Here is a 27,984-nt window from a genome sequence, read left to right as displayed (position 1 = left end):
TGTTTTTTTTACACCATGTCCCATTTGAAGCCCCCCTGATGCACCCCTAGAGTAGAAACTCCATAAAAGTGACCCCATCTAAGAAACTACACCCCTCAAGGTATTCAAAACAGATTTTACAAACGTTGTTAACCCTTTAGGTATTCCACAAGAGTTATTAGCAAATGGAGATGAAATTTCAGAATTTCAATTTTTGGGTAAATTTTCCATTTTAATCCATTTTTCCAGTAACAAAGCAAGGGTTAACAGCCAAACAAAACTCAATATTTATGGCCCTGATTCTGTAGTTTACAGAAACATCCCATTTGTGGTCGTAAACCGCTGTACGGGCACACGGCAGGGCGCAGAAGGAAAGGAATGCCATACGGTTTTTGGAAGGCAGATTTTGCTGGACTGTTTTTTTTGACACCATGTCCCTTTTGAAGCCCCCCTGATGCACCCCTAGAGTAGAAACTCCAAAAAAGTGACCCCATTTTAGAAACTACGGGATAGGGTGGCAGTTTTGATGGTATTAGTTTAGGGTACATATGATTTTTGGTTGCTCTATATTACACTTTTTAGTGAGGCAAGGTAATAAGAAATAGCTGTTTTGGCACCGTTTTTATTTTTTGTTATTTACAACATTCATCTGACAGGTTAGATCATGTGATATTTTTTTAGACCAGGTTGTCACGGATGCGGCGATACCTAATATGTAAATTTTACACAATGATTTATTTTTTAAACCCAAAATGTACACCAATGCCTCATTCAACATGCATCATAGAGGCAGGGCAGAGTGCGATTGCATTTGTGTTTTTGCGTTTGTATCTGTATTTCGCCATAGCAATGTGCACCTGCATACAGGGTTGTGCTGACTGAACCCCCCACATTTTTTTCTTTGTAGTAAATATTGGAGGCGTGGCGATCTCCATGCAGTCATGCACACCTGACCAGTTAGTCTGCCCTGGAGGCTGGTTTTAAAGTCAGTATAAAACTGAGTCTGCTTTCATAGCGCCTACCAGTAGCCATTTGGCTCCAGGAGAAGTATATAGTGGGCTCAGCATGCATGTTGGTACTTGCATCCCTGGATCCGATGAAAGCTGTAATGGCACCGGACGGGGTTAAAAGCAGAGTGTGCTTGGCGTGCATGCTGTATCTGCGCTCCCTGGACTTTGTGTGGCTGTCATGGCCCATAACAGGTAGGAACTAGTGTTAGGGACCACTCATGGAGGCGACCTTGACGTGGTGAGTGGCTTATTACGCTTTGGCCAAAATGTACACCAATGCCTCATTCAACATCCAGCATAGAGGCAGGGCAGAGTGCTGGTTGCAGAGTGCGATTGCATTTGTGTTTTTGCGTCAGTATTATCTGTGCCTATATCATATAAATAGAGAAACAAGGTCATACTATCTGTACCTATATCATATACATAGAGAAACAGGTCAGTACTATCTGTACCTATATCATATACATAGAGAAACAGGTCAGTACTATCTGTACCTATATCATATACACAGAGAAACAGGGCAGTACTATCTGTGCCTATATCTTGTACACAAGGGCAGTACTATCATATGATAGAAGGGGCAGTATTAATTGAACTGACATGATTTTAGAAAGCAACAGGGAGGCAGTACTATCCGTGTCTATTGTGATCATATGGGATTCCATTATACAACTACACCCAGCTATAATAAGTCTATAATATTATAAAAACATAACAATGAAAAGTAATTCTTATTCAGGTAAATGTGGAAAATAGGGAGGAAAAATGTTTTCTTTAATATAATGTATCTCTTTTCACATTTAGATCAACTTGACGTTGTTTCTATGGCTGAAACAACCATGACACCGGAAGAAATTGAACTTGAAATGACTAAAATCCAGAGGCTTCGAGAAGTCTTAGTCAGAAGGGAATCAGAACTAAAGTTCATGTGAGTTTTTATTTTTATATTGGTTTCACCACAGCCCAGATTTTACCTACAAATTTTGAGCATGATAAAATACTATTTTTATGTTTTTAGATCTCTCTATTCATTATCATATATGTGAAGGAAAATGATTAAAGAGTATCATTTACAGTTTTGAGTTACAATAATTATTATATTACAACAAATATTAGAATTTGCATATTATTATGGCTTGCCCGGCACTGAACCATGGTCTACATGGGTGTATACGTGCCCTGCTGGAAAAGGGCTCATTACAGAGATGGTGTATGGAGCTGGTAATTTGTATACAAGACATCTGATCTTAAAGGGGTTATCTCATGACTAATGTAAAAAAATGAAAGCCAGACATCATATAGTACATGGCAATCTCTTTCTAACAAAGCTAGAACCAGCCCTGTACCTCACATGGATCCAGAGATCTCCCCATTCATTGTTCTGCTAGATTTATATGAAGCTGACTGCTCAAGGGGAGTGTTCTTTTTTCTGATGCAGCTAAAGGGGCATGTCCATACTCTCCCTATCACAGCTCAGGAGGAGTGTCCATGCTCTCCCTATCACAGCTCAGGAGGCGTGTCCATGCTCTCCCTATCACAGCTCAGGAGGCGTGTCCATGCTCTCCCTATCACAGCTCAGGGGGATTGTCCATGCTCTCCCTATCACAGCTCAGGAGGCGTGTCCATGCTCTCCCTATCACAGCTCAGGAGAAGTGTCCATGCTCTCCCTATCACAGATCAGGAGGTGTGTCTATGCTCTCCCGATCACAGCTCAGGGGGCGTGTCCATGCTCTCCCTATCACAGCTCAGGAGGCAATTCAAGGATTAAACTGAGTATGTGTGGCCATCTCAGTGAGCCAGACAAAGAAATAAGGAAACAACTAATAGCAGGGGGCGCTATACAGATACATTGTATTGAATAACTCAGTGACTGTGCTAAATTTTTAAATACATGCCATTACAAAAGTATTCAGATCCAGGTGCTGGTTTGCAAACTGTAGAATTTTTTTTGTGGGACAACCCCTTTAAGTTCATTTTACTGAATGGTGCCAGGAATTGTTTCTTGGAATAAACTTCACTCCTCTCTTTAGATATTTTGCAGATGGTCTTTAATATAGTAAAGTCTTTTGGGGTTGTTCAGGATTAGAATAAAGGGTCTGCTTTTTTTTTTTTTTCTTGAAAACATCGGCACTCTTGTCCCTAGGCAATATCTGGTATTGCAGAGCAACTCCATTGGGATGAGCTACAGTACAATACTAGCCACAGACCTTTTCTTACTAATTCATGGGCCACCCCTTTAATCGTATATTCAAGGACCGCCTAAATTAGCAGTCTGCTGCAAAGAGTGAGCCCAGTGACCCACTTGTAATGCATGTTCCTGTACTGAGGGCATATGTTGCATACATATTTTTACAGCTGTCAGTGATCGCAAAATTAGCTTCATAAATCTAAACACATTTTGCTCCCTTTAGTGGTGGTTATGAGTAGGGATGAGTGAATCGACTTCGGATGGAGCTCCGTACAGTATTAGAATGTATTGACTCCAATGAGCCAAAGTTATTGCTTCGCGAAGTTTCTCAAGACTTCGCACAATAACTTCATAAATTAATTTGTACTGTAAAAAAATATTTCCCGAACTCGGTTTCGGTTCCAAGGTACCACCACGTACAGTATTAGAACGAAGTTTTATGCGAATGAAACATCCGAAGTCGATTCGCTCATCCCTAGTTATGAGCAGTAATAATTGTCATTTCTCAATTCATAAAAAGAGAATTCCCTTATACATAGGTTAAGACCTAACCACTGGATGGTAGACATTAATATTAATAAAAGCGTACTAATCAGCAATCAGCCGTAAAACCACCTGCCTAATATTATGTAGGTATTTTGCTGCCAAAGCATCTCTTACCCGTCAAGGTATAGACTCCACCAACATAGCCACTGAAGTTGTCCTGTGGTGTCCGGCACCAAGACGTTAGCAGCAGATCCTTTAGGTACTGTAAGTTGTGAGATGCGGCCTCCATGAATCAGACTTGTTTTTCCAGCACAACCGGCCGGTGATTGATTGGATTGAGATCTGGGAAATTTGGAGGCCAAGTTGACACCTTGAACTGTCATGTTCCTCCAATGATTCCTGGCCAATTTTTGCAGTGTGCTAGGGCACATTATTGTGCTGGAAAAAAAGCCACTGCCAGTAGAGAATACCATTACCAAGAAGGGGTGTTCTTGGTCTGCAACAATGTTGGGTAAGCTACACATATCAGAGTAACATCCATGTGAATACCAGGACCAAAGGGTTCCCAGCAGAACATTTCAACAGGTACTGACCACCACAGACACTGAACATCCCACAAGACTCACCATTTTGGAGATCCCCTAACCCAGTCATCTAGCCATCACAATTTGGCTCAGAGTCGCTTAGATTTATACACTTGTTCATTTTTCCTGCTTCTAATGCATCAACTTCAAGAACTGAATGTTCACATTTTTTCCTAATATATTCCACCTGTTGACCGTTGTCATTGTCACAAGATCATCAGTGTTCTTCTCTTCACCGGTCAGTGCTGTTAATGTTATGGTGTGGATGGTGTAGCAGATGCCGGTCTTGAAGGGACGCTTGCTGCCGGAGAAGCCATGTAATTTCTGACAAGGTGCAGGCCTCATCATAAATCAGACCTATCTAGCGGCAGCTCAGAAGGGGAAACTAAGATCGGCGTAAAAAGCCGGTATTAGGAAATGTGCCCTACAGTATTTATTCAGGAGAAAAAGACATTCAAACACATCCACACATGACTTAGCAAAATAGTTCCAATAATGGTCTGGCTGAAACAAGGTTCCAATGTCCTCTGAAATATAATTCCTCAAATAGCAATTCCTTATCATTTCAGCTGAGGGGTACACAGCAAATGCAAAGCTTTCGCTGCAATTTTGGGGTGCAGATTCACAAGCTGCTGACAAATATGATTTGGCCGCCAGAAGCCAAAAAAGATTGGGAGGTCCGTATACGAAGAGTTCGGCTACATTCACATGACCATAGTGTTTTGCGGATCCGCAAAACATGGATACCGGCCCCTCTGCGTCCTGCAATTTGCAGACCATACACGGCCGCCGCGACCATAGAAAATGCCTCTATTTGTCCGTAATTGTGGGGCAGCGGAACGGAACTACGGATGCGGACAGCACATGGAGTGCTGTCCGCATCTTTTGCGGCCCCATTGAAGTGAATGGGTCCGCACCCGTTCCACAAAATTGCAGAACAGATGCGTACCCATTTATACGGTCGTGTGAATTTAGCCTCCCCTCACAGACTGTTCCTTGCACTTCCTTACAGGTGCACACATCAGACAGACGAGACTCGACTGCACTGAGCTTCAGCGCAAAAGTAGATGCAGGCTTCCTTCTAGAAATATCTCAGAACATCTTAGTGCCCATTCCTATGGTAGCTTATACCACCAAAAGTTTGGCATGGACTCCAGGGGCAAAAATTCTGGTGGTGCCTGCCTCTCATTGCTTCCAAATGGGAGGCATTTGTGTGGCTGGTGGTTAAAAACAATGACTGCGCCAATCAGGGACATAGTCCTTCTTGTCGTAGTGTCCAGAAGAATGCCACAAGAAGACGCGGTGAGTGTCCCCTCTCAGTTTATCTCCATTTAATGGAGCTAAACCAGGTGCCGTTCTGCAGCATCCAAAGTGAAAAACCACATCAGAAACCGTGGAGTACATGGGGGATTTTGACATGCCAATGTACCCTTAGACTTCATGCACACAAACGTATTTTCTTTCCCTGTCCGTTTTGTATTTTTTGCAGACCGTGTGCTATACGGAACCATTCATTTCAATGGGCCTGCAAAAAACAGAAGTTACTCCGTGTGCATTCCGTTTCCGTATGTCTGTTTATCTGTTCCGCAAAAATATAGAACACGTCCAATTATCGTCCGCACTACGGGCAAGGATAGGACTGTTCTATTAGGGGCCAGCTGTTCTGTTCCGTAAAATACAGAATGCACACAGACCTCATCCGTATTTTTTTTTGCGGATCCGTGTTTTGCGGACCACAAAATACATACAGTCGCGTGCATGAGCCCTATAAGTAATGTTCCTCTTTAAGATTTTTTGCTGGATTTACTGGCACGCAGAGCGGCTATTGTCAGCATTTGGCGTTTTACTAATATATTGTACGCCTTCTTTTATTGGCACAGTAATTATTCAGAGAATTTCATGAATAGAAAATACATTTGTCAGACAAACTCTTCAGAGGAAGGCGAACGAGTTTGATTACAAATCCCGATGTATGTCCTTTGAACAGATGCTAATATTAAATCCTTTTAAGACTCTGATGAAGATGGAAGTTCAATTACCATAGAAATCCTTTTGTCTTGCAGAATGACAGTCCGTATCGCAGATGGCTATGACGGCAAATGTACAGCCTGACAGCGTCCTATTGTCTCATCTTCATTATTTCATGACATCAAACAGATTCACCAAAAACACTGACAAACATCTGCGGTGAAGACATAGAATTTTTGAAAGTATCTCTATAAGGGCTCATGCACACCACCGCGCCATGTTTGCGGTCCGCAGTCCCAAATGCCTATTCTTGTCCACATGGAACGTAGCAACGGATGCCGACGGCACACGGAGTGCTGGCCACATCTTTTGCGGCCCCGTTAAAGTGAATGGGTCCGCATCCGAGCCATAAAAAATGTGTCTAGGATGCGGAACAAAACCACGTTCGTGTGCATGAGCCCTAAAATGTAGGCAGCCTGGTGGCTCAGTGATCAGTATAGGTGCCTTAGGTCTACACAGCAACTGACAGACAAGTGCGATTTGTCTGCGAGTTGCGCAACTACTTGAGGGTGTGATTTAGGCTACTTTCACACTACCGTTTTTTGCGGATCCGTCATGGATCTGCAAAAACGCTTCTGTCACAATAATACAACCGCATGCATCCGTCATGAACGGATCCGGTTGTATTATGTCTTATATAGCCATGACGGATCTGTCATGAACACCATTAAAAGTCAATGGGGGACGGATCCATTTTATATTGTGTCAGAGAAAACTGATCCATCCCTATTGACTTAAATTGTGAGTCATGACGGATCCTTCTTGCTCCGCACCACATGGCGGACAGAAAAACGCTGCTTGCAGCAATCAAATCGTTCAGTTCAGTTTTGTCGTCATTGACAATGAATGGGGACAAAACAGAAGCGTTTTCTTCCGCTATTGAGATCCTATGACGGATCTCAATAGTGGAATTGAAAACGCAGATGTGAAAGTAGCCTTAGCCATGAGTCGTTTACAAATTTGAAGTTGCAACACTCATTAGACAGTAAAAAAAAATTACAGACATGTTGCATGTGATTTGCATTGAAGTCTGTGTTGGCAAAAGGAAATTTCCTGGTGGGTCGATGCCCAGGGGGCTGCCCGAGCCCTCCTCATGGCAGGTTCATAACTATCAGATGCTCTATGCATTAATTAATGCTAGGAGCATCAGGTATATACTGTATGCATCTGGGCAACGGGCACAGGAGCCTTCCTGAAAAAACTGGGCTGCATTATGGTATTTGGCTCTGCTGGGGCAGTATATTGTGCTGCACTGTGGTATTTGGTTCTACTGGGGCGGTATATTGTGCTGCACTGTGGTATTTGGTTCTGCCGGGGCGGTATATTGTGCTGCACTGTGGTATTTGCTTCTGCTGGGGCAGTATATTGAGCTGCACTGTGGTGTTTGGTTCTACTGGGGTGGTATATTGTGCTGCACTGTGGTGTTTGGCTCTGCTGGGGCAGTATATTGTGCTGCACTGTGGTATTTGGTTCTTCTGGGGCAGTATATTGTGCTGCACTGTGGTATTTGGTTCTACTGGGGCGGTATATTGTGCTGCACTGTGGTATTTGGTTCTGCCGGGGCGGTATATTGTGCTGCACTGTGGTATTTGGTTCTGCTGGGGCGGTATATTGTGCTGCACTGTGGTATTTGCTTCTGCTGGGGCAGTATATTGAGCTGCACTGTGGTGTTTGGTTCTACTGGGGTGGTATATTGTGCTGCACTGTGGTGTTTGGCTCTGCTGGGGCAGTATATTGTGCTGCACTGTGGTATTTGGTTCTTCTGGGGCAGTATATTGTGCTGCACTGTGGTATTTGGCTCTGCTGGGGCAGTATATTGTGCTGCACTGTGGTGTTTGGCTCTGCTGGGGCAGTATATTGTGCTGCACTGTGGTGTTTGGCTCTGCTGGGGCAGTATATTGTGCTGCACTGTGGTGTTTGGTTCTGCTGGGGCAGTATAATGTACTGCACTGTGGTGTTTGGTTCTGCTGGGGCAGTATATTGTGCTGCACTGTGGTGTTTGGTTCTGCTGGGGCAGTATAATGTACTGCACTGTGGTGTTTGGCTCTGCTGGGGCAGTATATTGTGCTGCACTGTGGTGTTTGGCTCTGCTGGGGCAGTATATTGTGCTGCACTGTGGTATTTGGCTCTGCTGGGGCAGTATATTGTGCTGCACTGTGGTGTTTGGCTCTGCTGGGGCAGTATATTGTGCTGCACTGTGGTGTTTGGCTCTGCTGGGGCAGTATATTGTGCTGCACTGTGGTGTTTGGTTCTGCTGGGGCAGTATAATGTACTGCACTGTGGTGTTTGGTTCTGCTGGGGCAGTATATTGTGCTGCACTGTGGTGTTTGGTTCTGCTGGGGCAGTATAATGTACTGCACTGTGGTGTTTGGCTCTGCTGGGGCAGTATATTGTGCTGCACTGTGGTATTTGCTTCTGCTGGGGCAGTATAATGTACTGCACTGTGGTGTTTGGCTCTGCTGGGGCAGTATATTGTGCTGTACTACAGTAGGCAGGTCCTACTTCTGTCCAGCAGAGGAACCACCATTGTCTACTTGTATTGGCCCTTCCTTTTTGTGTTGACCTACCTTTTGTCTGTTTGGACCTGCCTAAAACATGGGGCCAATTTGATTTTTTTTTCCAGGGCCACATTAAGTTCCCAGTCTGCCCATGTGTGCACACAAGCATTGCTTCTCACTGATCATCTTTGCATTCTGGCAAAAATCACGGCATGTTCTGTATTGTGCATTTTTCATGCAGCCCTGGTCCCAAAAAAGTGAATTGGGCTTACATGAAAAACGGAAGGCATTTTTTCACTGACGGCTGCTAGGACATGTACAGTCGTGGCCAAAAGTTTTGAGAATGACACAAATATTAGTTTTCACAAAGTTTGCTGCTAAACTGCTTTTAGATCTTTGTTTCAGTTGTTTCTGTGATGTAGTGAAATATAAATTAGATGCACTTCATACGTTTCAAAGGCTTTTATCGACAATTACATGACATTTATGCAAAGAGTCAGTATTTGCAGTGTTGGTCCTTCTTTTTCAGGACCTCTGCAATTCGACTGGGCATGCTCTCAATCAACTTCTGGGCCAATTCCTGACTGATAGCAACCCATTCTTTCATAATCTCTTCTTGGAGTTGGTCAGAATTAGTGGGTTTTTGTTTGTCCACCCGCCTCTTGAGGATTGACCACAAGTTCTCAATGGGATTAAGTTTCCAGACCATGGACCCAAAATGTCAACGTTTTGGTCCCCGAGCCACTTTTTTTATATTTGAATATTTTATTAATTATAATACAAAAATTCATATCAATATTACATTTGTGATATTATAAAATCCATAAGTCCGTCAATTCTGATTTGTGAGCATGATTAACAATAATTTCATACGAATGCCCATAATTGTGTGGATATTAAAAATCAGATGGAGATCTCACATACTGGGGGAGAAAGCAGGATTCACTCAGCATCCAAAGCTTAATAAAGCGGATACGCGAAGCATCTCTTTTGGCGTAATATTATCTATAAGAGGCAGGGATCAGAGGCCCGCAGCCCAGACGGTTTCCAGGCATCGAACGCGCACCGCGTACGCCCTCCTCCAAACATGGGTGAACCCAATCGGCAGGATTAACAATCATGTGACCAGTCACCTGATACTCACATAAACCATACGTAGCGGGCTTACAGCGATCTTTGATCACAAACATTTCGTAGAGCAAGAAAGGGGGTCCAGCAGTCTTCTATCGCAATGGTGGAAAAAACACTCGCATATTTTACTGCCTCATCCCCGTGTGATTAAAATGGAGTATTAATGCCCTGCTTAACCGTGCCTCACATATATTCACATTAGTATCTCGTATGCCAAAGGACTCGGATCGAGTATCACTCGACAGTCACCGGCAATTAAAGAAAATGTGGAGAAAGACACAACCGAAGACTGACTCTGTCCCATTAAGAGAACACATAGTAGCACCCATACCACACATGTGTCGTATCACTGCCCGCAGTCCAACCTCATGTCTGACAGGAAGAACCGCGTCTCGGGTCACACCGGATGCCCAGCCCCCCCGAAGTCCCGAGTCCCGGACTCCCGCCCATAAACCGCACAGTATTATGGATAGATCAAACATTTAACCATTATTTAATGCCGGTAGTTCCTGCCATCCTCCAGTATTCCTAGAGATACTCCAGTGCTCAGGTGTAACTTCCCATTCTTCAACAATTACAATTCATATAGAAAAGACCAGACTAATAAGATCTTCTCTGGAGCAGAGGAGCAAAACCATAATCTAGAGATGAGAAGCCTAGCTAGAAACATCACCTTGATCAGCAGTCGGCGTTTTATAGGCTGATAATTGACCTCCGATAAGTCTCCCAGGACCCATATCCTGGGGGACAAAGGAACGTCGATGTTAAGTTTACGAGCCAGGTTTGTTTGGACCAGTCTCCAATACCTGCTCACCATTGGGCAGTCCCAAAACAGATGTAAATGATCTGCCTCGGAATCACCACAGCGTGGGTAGTCAGAGGAGGCTCTAAGTCCTCTCCTATAAAGCCATATAGGTGTCACATATATTTTGTGCAAAATATTAAATTGTACGACAGTGGGGTTGAAATTATGTGAAACAAACTTTAAGCTTTCCCCTATATTATCCCAGTCTGGAGGGCCCACCTCTGAAAGTAAGGAAGACTAGGATCTCTGTCCTGGAGAGAGAACATCCCCCAAAAATTTTTGCATTAAGTGTCTATAACAATGTGATACTTTAACTCTCGTGACAACTTTCTTACAAATTAAATCATGTAAAAATTCAGGAGTATCTATAGTAAAAAGGTGACTATTCGAAGTGCTAGAAAGTGCTGACCTCAATTGAAAGTATGCGTACCAAGCCACCTCACCTAGATTTGCCCTTTGCTTTAACTCCATGAGGGGCAAAATTTGTCCACCACTGACCACTTGATGTAGATACTGAAAATTTTTGGTCCTCCAATACTGGCGGCAACTTAAATCATTCAAATTCAAAAGCTTTGAGTTATGCCATAATGGGGTGCAGATAAGTGATGCCTTAACTCCACACCAACTCCTTATAGCCAGCCAAGTCTTTGTAACCAGTCTGCAGAAGAGTGTATACCCAATCTGTGTGTTTAATAAATAGTCAGACTCAGTGGCATCTCTAGCTTTCAAATTTTGGGGGGGCACACTGGGGGCCAGGACAAAAGTAGGGGGGGCAGCTATAACAACGATACATTTACACAAGTACGCTTAGAAATGCTGCAATACGTTACCCAATACCTAAAACCGCAACAGGGAAGAAATGTCCAGCTGTCTGTGGATGACACTTTTATAGAGAGGGGGATCTGTGGATGACACTGCTATGGGGGGGATCTGTGGATGCCACATACCGTGTAATGTATAGCATCTTATGCTATATGTGTCATCCACAGATCCACCCCATGACAGTGTCATCCCCATTTCCCCCTCCCTATAACAGTGTCATCCCCATTTCCCCCTCCCTATAACAGTGTCTTCCACAGATGCCCCTCCCTGAAACAGTGTCATCCACAGATGCCCCTCCCTGAAACAGTGTCATCCACAGATGCCCCTCCCTATAACAGTGTCATCCACAGATGCCCCTCCCTATAACAGTGTCATCCACAGATGCCCCTCCCTATAACAGTGTCATCCACAGATCCCCCTCCCTATAACAGTGTCATCCACAGATCCCCCTCCCTATAACAGTGTCATCCACAGATCTCCCTCCCTATAACAGTGTCATCCCCATTTCCCCCTCCATAACAGTGTCATCCACAGATCTCCCTCCCCGCCACTCACAGGAGTGTACATTTGACATTTCTAAACCGTAATCCATATCCTGCAGTAACTTTAGCTTTAAATCAGGATTAAGCGGCCGCTCATCTCTACTAGTACCTTAACCTTACACCACTCGGCTAGCTTCGGTAACAGGGCCAGGCTACAGCCTACAGGTCCTGCCTGTTAGTTGTTATCGAGCGAGTGCTGATTTCTGCAGGTCAGAGGATACGGATTACAGTTTAGAAGAAATGTACACTCCTGTGAGCGGTCCAGTGGCGGATCCAGAGCCTGGTCTCGGGATGGGCACTTCCAGATTATTTTCTGTCTGCCGCCACAGAACAAGGGTGCTTATAGAACAGACTACACAGTGTAGAGGCATACTATATATTGTGTGGCACAGTGTAGCGGTATACTGTATATTGTGTGCACAGTGTAGAGGTATACTATATATTGTGTGGCACAGTGTAGAGGTATACTGTATATTGTGTGGCACAGTGTAGCGGTATACTGTATATTGTGTGGCACAGTGTAGCGGTATACTGTATATTGTGTGGCACAGTGTAGAGGTATACTGTATATTGTGTGGCACAGTGTAGAGGTATACTGTATATTGTGGGGCACAGTGTAGCGGTATACTGTATATTGTGTGGCACAGTGTAGAGGTATACTGTGTGGCACAGTGTAGAGGTATACTGTGTGGCACAGTGTAGAGGTATACTGTGTGGCACAGTGTAGAGGTATACTGTGTGGCACAGTGTAGAGGTATACTGTGTGGCACAGTGTAGAGGTATACTGTGTGGCACAGTGTAGAGGTGTACTGTGTGGCACAGTGTAGAGGTGTACTGTGTGGCACAGTGTAGAGGTGTACTGTGTGGCACAGTGTAGAGGTATACTGTGTGGCACAGTGTAGAGGTATACTGTGTGGCACAGTGTAGAGGTATACTGTGTGGCACAGTGTAGAGGTATACTGTGTGGCACAGTGTAGAGGTGTACTGTGTGGCACAGTGTAGAGGTGTACTGTGTGGCACAGTGTAGAGGTGTACTGTGTGGCACAGTGTAGAGGTGTACTGTGTGGCACAGTGTAGAGGTGTACTGTGTGGCACAGTGTAGAGGTGTACTGTGTGGCACAGTGTAGAGGTGTACTGTGTGGCACAGTGTAGAGGTGTACTGTGTGGCACAGTGTAGAGGTGTACTGTGTGGCACAGTGTAGAGGTGTACTGTGTGGCACAGTGTAGAGGTGTACTGTGTGGCACAGTGTAGAGGTGTACTGTGTGGCACAGTGTAGAGGTATACTGTGTGGCACAGTGTAGAGGTATACTGTGTGGCACAGTGTAGAGGTATACTGTGTGGCACAGTGTAGAGGTGTACTGTGTGGCACAGTGTAGAGGTGTACTGTGTGGCACAGTGTAGAGGTATACTGTGTGGCACAGTGTAGAGGTATACTGTGTGGCACAGTGTAGAGGTATACTGTAAATTGTGGGGCACAGTGTAGCGGTATACTGTATATTGTGGGGCACAGTGTAGGCTATATGTGTATAACAAACATATTTCACATGAACACTTACAGTTACTTGGCTTGGCCCTTGGGGGTCTCGGTCACCACTTCCACACTTTGGCCGGGGGCTCGGCGGAGCTGATGTGTTTTATCCTATTGAGAAAGATTTCATAATAAGGATTTGGAGAAGAGGCAGAGGAATAGCAGAGCAGGGAGAGGCTGGTGCTGCTACTAGGGGGTCATACCATGTGGGAGTAATAAAGCCCACCATAATGCCCCCCAGTAGTAATAATTCTCCTTATAATGTGACAATGCAAAAAATACCCCCTTATGCCCGCAGTTGAGCTAATGTCCCCCATAATGTGCCAGTATAAAATACCCCTATATAGTGCCCCCAGTAAATGCCCCATAGTGCTCCTCTCCCCCTTCCTCCTAGTGCCCCCCATAATGTACCAGTATAAAATGCCCCAGTAGATGCCCTCAATGTCCCCCATAATTTTGCAAGTATAAATTACACCTTCTTAGTGCCCCCGTAGATGACTCCATAGTACTCCTCTCCCCCCTTCCCCATAGTACCCACCATAATGTGTCCCAGTATAAAATGCTACTGTACAGAGAGCCCCATATAAAACACCCTTTCTTTGTGTTGCCTCAGTAGATGCCCCTATAGTGCCCACCAATAATGTGCCAGTAATAAGCCCCCCATTACGTGCCAGTAATAAGCCCCCATTACGTGCCAGTAATAAGACCCCCATTACGTGCCAGTAATAAGACCCCCATCACGTGCCAGTAATAAGACCCCCATCATGTGCCAGTATTAAGGCCCCCCATCATGTGCCAGTATTAAGGCCCCCCATCATGTGCCAGTATTAAGTCCCCCCCATCATGTGCCATTATTAAGTAAGTACCCCCCCATCATGTACCATTATTAAGTAAGTCCCCCCCCAATGTGCCATTATTAAGTAAGCCCCCCCATCATGTGCCATTATTAAGTAAGTCCGTCTGTCCCCCAGTATCACTATTGTAAAAAAAAAACAACAACAACAAAAAAAAAAACACTTATACTTACCTCAGTGTCAGCGATGCGATGCAGGCCTCTTCTGGCCTGTGTCCCACGCTGTATGGCTCAGGCGACGCGATGACGTCATCGCGCCGCCTGCGCCGGCCTCTGATAGGCTGCCGGCCTAGTGCCTGCAGCCTATCAGAGCAAGGGGAAGGGACACGCCTCTCCCTCCCCTGCACCGCCGCTTAGTGATGGGAAGTTCGGATCTTTTAGGTGAATCGGTTCATTTGAATCAGCTCATTCAAATGAACCGATTCATGAATCGGATCTTCGGTTCACTTGGTGAGTCAGACTGCTGAGCTGACTCGCAAGTGAACCGAAGACTCTAGGTGCCGGTGCGCATGCGCAGATGCTTGATACATTCGATTCACTCACTACTTGCTGCGCTGCAGTCGGCTCGTCTTCTTCAGCTCTCTCTGAACTCTGATTACTAGTATTGAGTGAGTCAGGAAGAGTGATTTATTATAGTAAAGGGAAGCTGAGGCTTACGCCGGACAGGAGGAGTCAGGAGTCAGACAGGAGTCAGAAGCTGTCACTGTGGTGTGCAATGTGAATTGTTGTCTGTTGTGCATTGTTACCCACAGTGACAACAGTCTGACACTGACAGTACAATCCATAAAGGTGATGTGAACCCACCCTTAGTTATATAGCTACTGAATGAGATGCCTTTAACATATATATCTCCTGAGAAGCCAATTTGATTCTAAAGGGTTAATTTAATTCAACCTGTAATCTAAACTCTTGTTTCATCTGTCACTTCTCCTGTCCCTTAATCTTATCACTGCTGCAACAAAAGCAGCCGACAGCCTCAGCCTCAGTGTAATGTAACCTGCTCTACACTCTGACTCCCGGCTCTTTTAACTCAATGAATCGAATGAGTCACAAACTAAGTCGGATCTTTAGATTCTTTTAACTTGTGACTCATTCGATTCCTTTCTATTCTTAGACTCCCTGCACTTGTGTGACTCAGAGGACTCGATTCAGAGCTGCTAGTGTGCTGTGCTTGCCCTGCCCCCTCAGCTCTGGTCGCTGATTGGTTGGTGGGCGGGGAGGGGTGGGGCTGGCAGAAGCCAGCTTCCACTCTGACATCATATTACGCTCCTCCCCGTCCCTCCCTCAGGCTCCGGCTCCCTGAGTCCCTGCTGCCAGCGGCGTGAGGTGAGAGACTCTCTGTGACTGAGCTGAGCCGTTTCAAACGGATCGGATCAGTCAAGTGAATGCCGCTGGCACAGGCAGTAGTAAGGAGATGAGCGCAAAGGAAGCGCTCATCAGCCTGTGCCCGGTGGCGGCTCACTTGGGGGGGGCGCATTTTAGTTGGGGGGGCACATGGGGGGGCCCAGCATGATGTAGGGGGGGCCGTGGCCCCCTCTGGCCCCCCCCTGGCGACGCCACTGGTCAGACTCCAGTACGGAAAAAAAATCCGAAAAACCTGAGTCTTTCACCACTTTGCTGCAGAAATGGCTATTTTCCCAGTCGTTAAAAAGGCAGAGTTGGGAAGGCCACAAAGTAGCCCCTAAAATAGGGGAGGTTAAGACCTCCCCGATTGTAGGGCATAGAGAAATAGAGTACCTTCAGTCTCACGCGCATCCTCCCCCATAATAAATCGTTAAGCATCTGCTCTATCAATCTAAAGTACTTATCTGCAATCCATACAGGCGAGTTGCGCAGGACGTAAAGAACCTGGGGCAGCACTACCATTTTTATTAATTAAATTCTGTCCGCTCTTGCAGGCAGAATTTTTTGCCATATCTTAGTTTTAGCCCTCAACTTTATCAACAAGGGAATAAGATTAAGTTGTAGATATTCCTGAGGTTTGGCAGAAACTGTTATCCCCAGGTTCTTTATTGAATCAGAGATCGTTAACTGGTTGTCCCAATCACCTCGCAACTCGTCTATAGGGAGGAGAACGGTCTTCTCCCAGTTGATCTCCAAGCCAGATGGATCGGAAAAAAGACCAACCAGGTCCATTATGCGAGGAAGAGTGGTTTCTGTTTGATGGATAAAAACCAGGATGTCATCTGCGTAAAGGGATACACGATCATGCTTCCCCATTATGCCAAAACCAACCACCTTCGAGTCCTGCCTTATACTAGCTGCTAAAGGTTCAATGTAAATATTAAATAAAAGGGGGGAAAGGGGACAGCCTTGACGGGTGCCTCTTCCTAAAGTAAAACTCTCTGTCATCGTATCATTGATCCTAATCCTGGCAACTGGAGAGTTGTACAGTAACTGAACCATCGCCATAAATCTTGGGCCAAAGCCCATTTTTTTCATCACCTCCTAGAGAAAAGTCCACTCCACCCTGTCGAAGGCTTTGGTAGCGTCCAACGACAGGATGGAGCGGGCGCCGCACCTAGGGGACTGAATATTCATAAATAACCTGTGCAGGTTGTGATGAGTGCCCCTTTTTGGCATAAAGCCATTTTGATCTGGGTGAATGATGGTGGATATAACCCGAGAAAGCCTCCTAGCCAAAACTTTTGATAGTAACTTGGCATCAGTGTTTAATAAAGAAATTGGTCTATAGGAGCTCAATTCTACCGGGTCTTTATCCTTTTTAGGAATTAAGACAATGAGAGCCTCCATCATAGACCATGGTAAACCCCCTCCCTGTATTGCTTGAGAAAAAACCTCTAGCATCTGAGGAAGAATCACCTCACTGTACTTGCGGTAGAATTCGTATGGAAGGCCGTCTAACCCTGGCGATGAGTTCCCCGAGATAGACCCCAGAGCCTCCTGCAGCTCCGAGAGAGACAGCTCCTCTTCCAGATATTCTATTTGAGCTTCATTTAGGGTTGAAAGTGGAATTTTCTCCAAGAACCGCATCGCCAGGTCAGATGACAAGCCAGGAGAGGATCTATATGTCTGAGCAAAGTATTTTAAAAAGGTATCCCCAATTCCTTCTGAATCTGTTATAGTCTCCCCTTCTGCATTACGAATCGAGAGAATAGATTTGTTTATCTTGTCTTGTTGTGTAATTATTCTGGCTAGGAGCTTACCAGGGCGTCCAGACTCCGAGAAATACTTTAAACCCTTAAAGAAAGCTCTATAGTTTGCTTTCTCGATTACGTATTTCTCCAAAGAGCAGCTAGCCTTCTGCATCTCTTCCCTATTATATTCGGTGGGTTGAGCCACTTAGTTATCACTTTTGCCTTATGGCACGGTGCTGGAAAATGCATTGTTCTTCACCAAACTGTTGTTGGATTGTTGGAAGAAGTTGCTGTTGGAGGGTGTTTTGGTACCATTCTTTATTCATGGCTGTGTTTTTGGGCAAAATTGTAAGTGAGCCCACTCCCTTGGATGAGAAGCAACCCCACACATGCTTTACTGTTGGTATGACACAGGACTGATGGTAGCGCTCACCTTTTCTTTTCCTGACAAGCCTTTTTCCTGATGCCCCAAACAATCGGAAAGAGGCTTCATCTGAGAATATGACTTTGCCCCAGTCCTTAGCAGTCCATTCACCATATTTTCTGTAGAAGATCAATCTGTCCCTGATGGGTTTTTTTGGAGAGAAGTGGCTTCTTTGCTGCCCTTCTTGACACCAGGCCATCTTCCAAAAGTCTTCACCTCACTGTGCGTGCAGATGCGCTCACACCTGCCTACTGCCATTCCTGAGCAAGCCCTGCACTGGTGGCACTCCGATCTCGCAGCTGAATGCTCTTTAGGAGACGATCCTAGCGCTTGCTGGACTTTCTTGGACGCCCTGAAGCCTTCTTAACAAGAATTTACCTCTTTCCTTGAAGTTCTTGATGATCCTATAAATTGTTGATTGAGGTGCAATCTTAGTAGCCACAATATCCTTGCCTGTGAAGCCATTTTTATGCAATGCAATGATGGCTGCACGCGTTTCTTTGCAGGTCACCATGGTTAACAATGGAAGAACAATGATTTCAAGCATCACCCTCCTTTTAACAGGTCAAGTCTGCCATTTTAACCCAATCAGCCTGACATAATGATCTCCAGCCTTGTGCTCGTCAACATTCTCACCTGAGTTAACAAGACGATTACTGAAATGATCTCAGCAGGTCCTTTAATGACAGTAATGAAATGCAGTGAAAAGTTTTTTGGGGGATTAAAGAGGACCTTTCACCAGAATAAAACTTCTAAACTAACTATACAGACATGTAGAGTGGCGCCCAGGGATCTCCCTGCACTTACTGTTATACCTGGGCACCGCTCCGTTCTCCCGGTATAGCCTCCGGTATCTTCATAGTTAGGCTCCACCCAGGGGAACCTGACGTCGGCTCATTCTCCCATGCTGTAGCGCTGGCCAATCGCAGAGCACAGCTCATAGCCTGAGAGAGAAAAAAGCCTCTCAGGTTATGAGCTGAGCGCTGTGATTGGCCAGCGCTGCAGCATGGGAGAAGGAGGTGCTGGCAGGTTCCCCTGGGTGGAGCCTAATTATGAAGATACCGGAGGCTATACCGGGAGAACGGAGCGGTGCCCAGGTATAACAGTAAGTGCAGGGAGATCCCTGGGCACCCGCTCTACATGTCTGTATAGTTAGTTTAGAAGTTTTTTTCTGGTGAAAGGTCCTCTTTAAGTTAATTTTCATGGCAAAGAAGGACTATGCAATTCATCTGATCACTCTTCGTAACATTCTGGAGTATATGCAAATTGCTATTATAAAAACTTAAGCAGCAACTTTTCCAATTTCCAATATTTATGTAATTCTCAAAACTTTTGGCCACGACTGTAGATTGGTACTCTTCAGTTTTTCTTTACGAGTGTAACAGCGGCCTCAGTGTACTGTCACGAACTAGCAGGGGTGAACCCACTGTGCCACGTGTCCCAACTCCTCTAAGGGCGTTGTCTAAGTGTACCCCTCGATTCTTCATAGTACCCCTGATGGTGGGGATAGAATTTCCCGAGGGGTACACCAGGTCGCTACCTCTTGAGGAGGGAAGGCACACGAGGCAGCTGGTCCAGGCGGACCAGGAGATACCTGGGTAGGTACCAGAAGTACAAGCAAGGTCAGGCAGGCAGGGTCGTTACCAGGAGCAAGGACCGAAGGATGAGGCAGAGGCATAGTTAGACAGGGAAAAGGTCAGACCAGGCGGCACAGAAACAGGTCAGACACTCCTGGTCGGCAACAGGAGAGTCAAGGCAAGCAGGCAGGGATCAGACGAGTAGCAGAATCCAGGAACAAGGTATAAGTCAGGAGCACACGTGAGTATCAGGAGCTTAGCAAACACAAGGACCTTCACACTGAGGCATCCGGGAAGGGGGCTGAGCCACCTAAGTACGTGCAGGAGAGCCTGGGTTGGTCAGCGAGGTCACATCACCCAACCCATGCAGCCCAGGGAGTGATGTGCGCCGCCCCTAGGGCAGTGTAACACGAAACCAGCAGCAAGCATACTGTGGCCAGAGCTGAGTGGAACATGTGGAGCGGAATCCTCAGCACCACAGCACGTACAGCGACAGAACCCAAGACTGCAGTGGTGGACGGAAGGATCACCGCAGAGCACGGCGGCATACAGCAGCCTCTGTTACACCGCACATGAAAAATGCATCAAAAACGAACTGCATCTGCACGTAAAAACCTAAAACACTGAACGCAATCGCAGACAAAACTGATTTAACGTGTTGTTGATCTGTATTGCTCAAGTGAAAGAGGTCGTAGACTTTAGAAAAATGGCGGGGCTTCCCTTGTCATCCTATTGGCAGCCTCTAAGAGATATTTCTGGGTGTCAATGTGTTGCTACAGCAGGCAGGAGCCAAGCAAAAAACAGAACACCTATACAGTGGTGTAACTAGAACGAACAGCCCCCACCAAGGTCCCCTTTATGCGGACCTCAGACTGGACCAAAAATATAAATAAACACCAAACCTATATCCCCACCTATAATCAACCCATATACACCATAGAATAGAACACCAATATAAGTATATGTGGTTCAACAATAAATAACAAGCTAATCACACATCCATCATGATTATAGTATTAAAAAAAAAATTCAACATGTATTACAGACGATTGGCATACACAAATAAATTAAAAACGGTTAAAAACACCAACACAGTGGTGGTGGCCGAACAGCAGGATAAGCATAATAAAGTGCAAGTGCAAAAAGTATTTTTAGGGAAGTACTATAAGGTGCAGATTCAAGAGTTTATAACAGAGTGTTATACACACAGCCTAATAGTATGGCTAATAGTATGGAGTACAGATCAAATAACATGTGAAAGAAAATAAATAAATATATATATCAAGGAAAAATGGCGGCACTGGTGCAAAATCAAATAAAGTTAGGCTTGAAAAAGGCTCAAGTGCAGAGCCGAAACGTTGCACCACCTGGGTGAATAAAGGTTCACTTGTTCTTATCTTTGGAGTGCCGCCCGTTTTTCTGGATCTATATATATATATATATATATATATGCGATCCAGTATAGTACAAAGTATATAGGCAAATATCTATATAATACCAACAAAATTATTGTGTCCCTGTCTCACATCAGACCACCACCATGCCCCGACATGCGTTTCGCCATCAGCTTTCTCTTGTGCAGCACTGGGTCTAGGCACGCTCTACACCTACTAATATAGTCTTTGTTTATTGTCTTTATTATGCACCATTTTCTACATTTCCTAAGGTATTCTCCCTTGTTGGCCAAGTCTTTTGTGCTGTCCACAAAGAGGTTCTGTCCATAAAATGGCTGATGATGGAGGGTCATGTGACCAGGCAAATCACTCAGTATCCTCCATTTAAACACTCTGGGACACATTTATTATATCTGGCGGTGGATCCGCCGGAGCTATGAAGAGACGCAGGCCTCTATATAACTTGTAAGACGGCTTCCGAGCTGTCTTATATTTAGACAATTTTCTAAGCCTAAAACAGACGTAGAAAATGGTACATGAGACAGGCCTACCCATCCGTCCCCTTCCCCACTCACGCCATGCCCACTTTTAAAGACCTGGCGTGAGTGGGGAGAAGACGCAGATTGTGGACCTTTGCGCCACAATCTGCACCAGAAATACGCATTGCAAGTTCAGATGGCATATGTGGTATATTTGAGTGGAGAAGGCTGAGTGATGTGTCTCGACTTCTTTCTGCCTGGTCACATGACCCTCCTTCAGCGGCCATCTTATGGACAAGTCTTCTGTGTGGACAGCATCTTGGTCACATGTAGCCAGAAAGTGGCCAACCCCTTTAATTATTCAAATATTATTTATATGTCGTTTCACAAGGGGGTAACTGTTTGTCTAGCAGTGTGAATTTTACATTATCTTTGTACCTTATTACTGCAAAGGTAATAAACACTTATTTAAGCCACATTCTTATCAGTAAGATAAGAATTAAACTATAATGAGTGTTTATAAGGTCAGAGATAAGGAGCCTTCAGCTGAGCTTCCTGACAGAAAAGAGTAAAATTACAGAGCCTGCTACTAGAGAATCTCAAGGCTGTACAGAGAAAATGACTCAACATTTTTAAGAAAGACCCATTGAAAAAGTGATTTTTTTTTGCTCAAAATGAGTACAATGCAACAATAAAAAAATTTGCCCCCAAACGTGTATATAGCCTTTATTATTTATGACCTATCCTTAGGATAGGTCATCAATATCTGATCACCAAGTGTCCTATTACTGGTATCCGAGATGATCAGCTGTTAGCTGGAGCTGCTGTGGGCCGGAACCAAGATAGCACAGCTCCATATACTGTGTAGTGGCCATGCCCAGTTACTGCAGCGCTGCTCTCCTATTCAGTAACCAGGCACTACCACTACACAGTTTCCATTAAATCTGGTAATACTAGCTGAAGTTACATGTTGGAAAAATTCCACAAATGTATTACATCTAGAATGCTTGAAATTATATTTGATCACTAATGGCATAATCCACAAAAAATGTCAACATCCATTAAAGCGAATTATGAGGATCCTCCATACTGTCACCCACTTGTCATTCATGTGCCAATGGAGTATGTTTTGTTTTTATTGGTGGTTTAGTTGCTTGCAGTCATTTTATTTATTGTTGTCACAGATCAACTGTCTATGTGCTGACTGCTTGATGGGTTTATGGTGCAGTGGTGCTTACAGCAGCCAATCTAAACAGACAGCGCTTCAGGGCCCCTATAGGCAATGCAATTAAGCTGTTCTCTCCAGTGTAACTGTATCCTAATGAAGGAGAGCAAAAGAGCATCCAAGCCGAGGTAGTGACATATATATATATAGATTAAAGTCTATGGACACCTTCAGGGCAATTTTGTCATGATTGCTTTTTACTCATTTTGGGCTAGAAATCAATTCATTAGTTAGACTTCATTAAAAATTTTCAGCTGTATTTGAAATACAGGGTTCAAAAATCAGTCTGTTTGCAGATTATCACTTCTCAGTCATCCCATCAGCTGACAGCTCATCTGAAGCCTTATCTCCGATCTCCTGACCTCATAAACATTCATTTTAGCCATTTTCTTATTAGTTTGATAAGTGTTTAGCTATAAAGAGTGTTTATGAGGTTAGGAGATCAGCGATAAGGTGTCACATGAGGCGTCAGCCTACAGTACTCAGGAGTGACAGTCTGCAAATCCACTAGATTTTTAACCCCTGTATCTTTAAAAAAGTCTGAAAATTTTTAATAAAGGCCAAGTGAAAAAATTATTTCTAGCCCAAAATGAGTAAAATGCAATCATAAAAAAAATTGCCCTAAAGGTTTCCATAGCCTTTTCCGTTACCTACTGTATTTTTCACCCCATAAGACTACACTTTTTTCCCCCTTATGGGGTAAATACAGGGCAATAAAATATAAAATGTGCGGCGCATTGCTTGCACTCAGTACATCACAGGCTGTGCTGCATAGGAACAGCAGCCTGCTATGTACCCAACATCTGTGTTACCTGTGTGCTTGTTGATGGGGACCGGCTGCGGCGCGTGCTGGGTGGTAGCGAAAGGTCTGCTGTGGTGGGCGATGAGTGGTAGTGACCAGCAGATTTGCAGGGAGACCATTGATGGGCGCAGGCAGATGAGGGGTGGCGCAGGCTTTCACACGTCTTCTCCTGTGTACGTGCTCTCATAGCTGATAAGAGGCATGGGGGCTGATGATAAGAGGCATGGGGGCTGATCTGAGGTCTGAATGGGGGTCTTATTCATATTGGGGCAATTATCTGAGGTCTGATTGGGGGTCATTCACATTGGGGTCTGAACTGAGGTCTGATTGTGGGTCTGATCAGAGGTTTCATTAGGGTCTTATTAACATTGGGGGTCTGATTGAGGGTCTTATTAACATTGGGGGACTGATTTGGGCTGTGAGCTGAGGTCTGATTAATATTGGGGGTATGATTGCTGGTCTGATCTGAGGTCTAATGGAAAATATTTTTTTCTTATTATCCTCCTCTAAAACCTAGGTGCGTCTTATGGGCCAGTGCGTCTTATAGGGTGAAACATACGGTAGTTTTAAATACGACTTTTGACTGAGATCTATAGGACACGTCCCCACCTATCCCTTGGTTGAACGCGATGGACTTATGTCTTTTTTCAACCGTATTAACTATGTAACTAGGACTGAGATCTATATATACTGTGTATATCCATTCTACAGTTACTGATATTTAACACAGACACATTCTGCTGTTTTCATGCTGAAGCAGATTGTGCAGTGACAGCACCGACTGTCTGAAGCTCTCAAGGGAAAAGTGCAGTGTACACAGCACGTTATCAGAGATGCTGCTGGGTAAGCTTACATCCGAGTGAGACGATAGGGGGAAATTTAGTTTTCTCTCAACATTTGATAGTTAACAATAAAAGCAAAAAATAAATTATTGCTAGAATTGTATTCATTTCACATAAATGCTTTTAATTGAGATCATCAGACTTCAATGTCCTAAGTAAGGCAAAATCGTATGGGGACAGGTCTACTCTACAATTAGCCAAAAAATCTGCAGCACAGTGCATAACCTGTAACGGTGCACTAAATCAAAGGTAAAAAAAATATATGGGTGTCATGACGGGCAATATAATATGGGCAAAACATATCACATGAGTTGATTGACTGCCACTGTTGCACACATTTAAAGGGAATGATTCATCGGAAAATTATTTTTAAAATTTCCTTTTTGTGCTAAACCTATTTTTTATTTTATTTTTATTTTTTCCATGTCACTATGTATATATTTTTTTAAGTATATAATCCTGCAATTTTCACACTGGCCACTAGGTCATGATTTCCTATTTTGTACAGGTAGCTTTCCAGTAGACTTTATCGTTATCAGCACAGGCAGAATAACAATGACAAGTAACACTCCTGTAGAGATAACACAGGATCCACCATTCACAATAGGTGAAATCAAAGCTTATCTACTCCCTCCCTGACCTCTGCTCAGGTCACAGACCATGCCTAGAAAACACTCACATACAGTTGCAAGAAAAGGTATGTGAACCCTTTGGAATGATATGGATTTCTGCACAAATTAGTCATAAAATGTGATCTGATCTTCATCTAAGTCACAACAATAGACAATCACAGTCTGCTTAAACTAATAACACACAAAGAATTAAATGTTACCATTTTTTTCCTCTAGTTGCAGATCAGACGTACACAACGGTCAGGAGTAATTCTTGACCATTCCTCTTTACAGAACTGTTTCAGTTCAGCAATATTCTTGAGATGTCTGGTGTGAATCGCTTTCTTGAGGTCATGCCACAGCATCTCAATCGGGTTGAGGTCAGGACTCTGACTGGGCCGCTCCAGAAGGCGTATTTTCTTCTGTTTAAGCCATTTTCTGTTGATTTACTTCTATGCTTTGGGTCGTTGTCCTGTTGCAATACCCATCTTCTGTTGAGCTTCAGCTGGTAAACAGATGGCCTTAAGTTCTCCTGTAAAATGTCTTGATAAACTTGGGAATTCATTTTTCCTTCGATGATAGCAATCCGTCCAGGCCCTGACGCAGCAAAGCAGCCCCACACCATGATGCCCCCACCACCATACTTCACAGTTGGGATGAGGTTTTGATGTTGGTGTGCTGTGCCTCTTTTTCTCCACACATAGTGTTGTGTGTTTCTTCCAAACAACTCAACTTTGGTTTCATCTGTCCACGGAATATTTTGCCAGTACTGCTGTGGAACATCCAGGTGCTCTTGTGCAAACTGTAAACGTGCAGCAATGTTTTTTTTGGAGAGCAGTGGCTTCCTCTGTGGTATCCTCCCATGAAATCCATTCTTGTTTAGTGTTTTACGTATCGTAGATTCACTAACAGGGATGTTATCATATGCCAGAGACTTTTGTAAGTCTTTAGCTGACACTCTAGGATTCTTCTTCACCTCATTGAGCAGTCTGCGCTGTGCTCTTGTAGTCCTCTTTACAGGACTGCCACTCCTAGGGAGAGTAGCAGCAGTGCTGAACTTTCTCCATTTATAGACAATTTGTCTTACCGTGGACTGATGAACAGCAAGGCTTTTGGAGATACTTTTATACCCTTTCCAGCTTTATGCAAGTCAACAATTCTTAATCATGGGTCTTCTGAGAGCTCTTTTGTGCGAGGCATCATTCACATCAGGCAATGTTTCTTGTGAAAAGCAAACCCAGAACTGGTGTGTGTTTTTCATAGGGCAGGGCAGCAGTAACTAACACCTCCAATCTCATCTCATTGATTGGACTCCAGTTGGCTGACACCTCACTCCAATTAGCTCTTGGAGATGTCATTAGTCTAGGGATTCACTTACTTTTTCCACCTGCACTGTGAATGTTTACATGGTGTGTTCAATAAAAACATAGTAAAATTGTATTTTTTTTGTGTTATTAGTTTAAGCAGACTGTGATTGTCTATTGTTGTGACTTAGATGAAGATCAGATCAATTTTTATAACCAATTTGCGCAAAAATCCATATTATTCCAAAGGGTTCACATACTTTTTCTTGCAACTGTAAATTGATGTGGTCACTTCCTGTACATTGTGTCGATGCTCTTAAAAGACAGGAAGTCTTAAAGGGGTTAGCCAAAGTGTAAAACATACCCCTCCAATGCCCGGGCCCCTCATATAGATTATACTTACCTCACTCCCTGGCACTCACATTGCTCCTGATCCCCCCACATTAAGGGGGGTGGCCAATAGCAGGCCGCAACAGGGATGAGCCTCCCTAATATCGCAGGTGACCCCAGGGAGGCTCATCCTGATATTGACTGCCCCCCCATCCCCCCTTCCTGTCGGATGTTTTGATCCGTGCAAAGGGAAGATGTATCGCCGGTCGTGCGGGAATCTGGAGCAATGCGGGTACTGGCGAGCATTATATCTATTTGAGGGGCCCGAGCATTGGGGGGCATATTTTACACTTTGGATAACCCCTTTAAGATATTTTAGGACTATTAGCCAATGTGAAAATTGCAGGATTTTAGTTTTTAAAATGTAGATAGCAACATGGAAAAAAAAAATAGCCAAAAATTATTTAAAATTCTGAAAAATGTTAAACAATAAGTCACTCTCTGATGACACATTTCCTTTAAGCTTTGGTTGCTGTCTCACCTAAGACTAGCCCTGCATATAGGTAATATACAGCGTATATATATGGTATGTAACACTTAAATTCATGCAGCGTAGGCTAGAGACATTTCAAACAGCAGTGTCCTAGATTTAGATGAAGAATAGAATTTCATACTGCGTCTGAGGACATGGACCACAGCTGATAACTTTTGGCCGCTTTCTTGTCATTTGCTGGAAGCACAAATCTCATTTGTAATGCCTTGTTAATTTGTATCTGTCTCTGCTGGTGATAAAAGGAGGCATCAGCATCAGAAAATGTGTCAGAATAAGTATGTGGCTGTGATTATTTTACAGATAAAGCCTCTTATAATACAACTGGCCCAGTTCACACCTACCTTGACTTTTTTGGTATCCTGAGGAACAGAGAACCAGAAAAACAGCAGATCTGCTAAACAGATTGGACAACAAATGGACCAGCTTCCGTTTCTCTCCGTCATGCATTGACTATAAGGTTAAAGGAGTTTTCCAAGACCTTTTTTATTAATGACCTATTCTCTGGATAGGTCATCAGCATCTGATCGGTGGGGGTTAGACCCCCGGTTATCAGCTGTTTGAGAAGGCGCTAGCGCCATGGCCTTCTCGCAGTTCCAAAGGCACAGCACTACACATTGTATAGTGGCTGTGCTTGGTATTGCAGCTCAACCCCATTGAAGTGATTGGCCATGTAACAGATGAATGTGATGTCACATGGCCTAGGGAAAGCTGCAGCGCTACTGCAAGCGCCGATGACTTCTCAAACAGCTGATCATCAGGGATCCCAAAGATAGGTCATCAGTATAGAAGTCTTATGTAGGAAAAGATATTTATGACTTATCCTCAGGATAGGTCATCAGTATCAGATCTGCGGGGTTGCGACAACCGGGACCCCAGCCGATCAACATTAA

At 44.3% G+C, this 27,984-nt stretch overlaps 1 protein-coding gene across 1 annotated transcript in view; it reads left to right on the top strand.

The window, feature by feature from the left end:
- Positions 1-27,984, top strand: part of BMERB1 (bMERB domain containing 1) — a 197,712-nt gene that overhangs the window by 137,897 nt on the left and 31,831 nt on the right. The window contains exon 2 of the mRNA XM_044303169.1: positions 1,794-1,917. Coding sequence (XP_044159104.1) covers positions 1,794-1,917 — 124 coding nt within the window. The remainder of the gene's footprint in view (positions 1-1,793; positions 1,918-27,984) is intronic.

Source organism: Bufo gargarizans, chromosome 8, assembly GCF_014858855.1.
Source record: "Bufo gargarizans isolate SCDJY-AF-19 chromosome 8, ASM1485885v1, whole genome shotgun sequence".
In the NCBI taxonomy this organism is placed as follows: Eukaryota; Metazoa; Chordata; class Amphibia; order Anura; family Bufonidae; genus Bufo; species Bufo gargarizans.
Note: the sequence above shows the minus strand (reverse complement) of the source record. Positions and strands in the feature narration are given on the sequence as shown.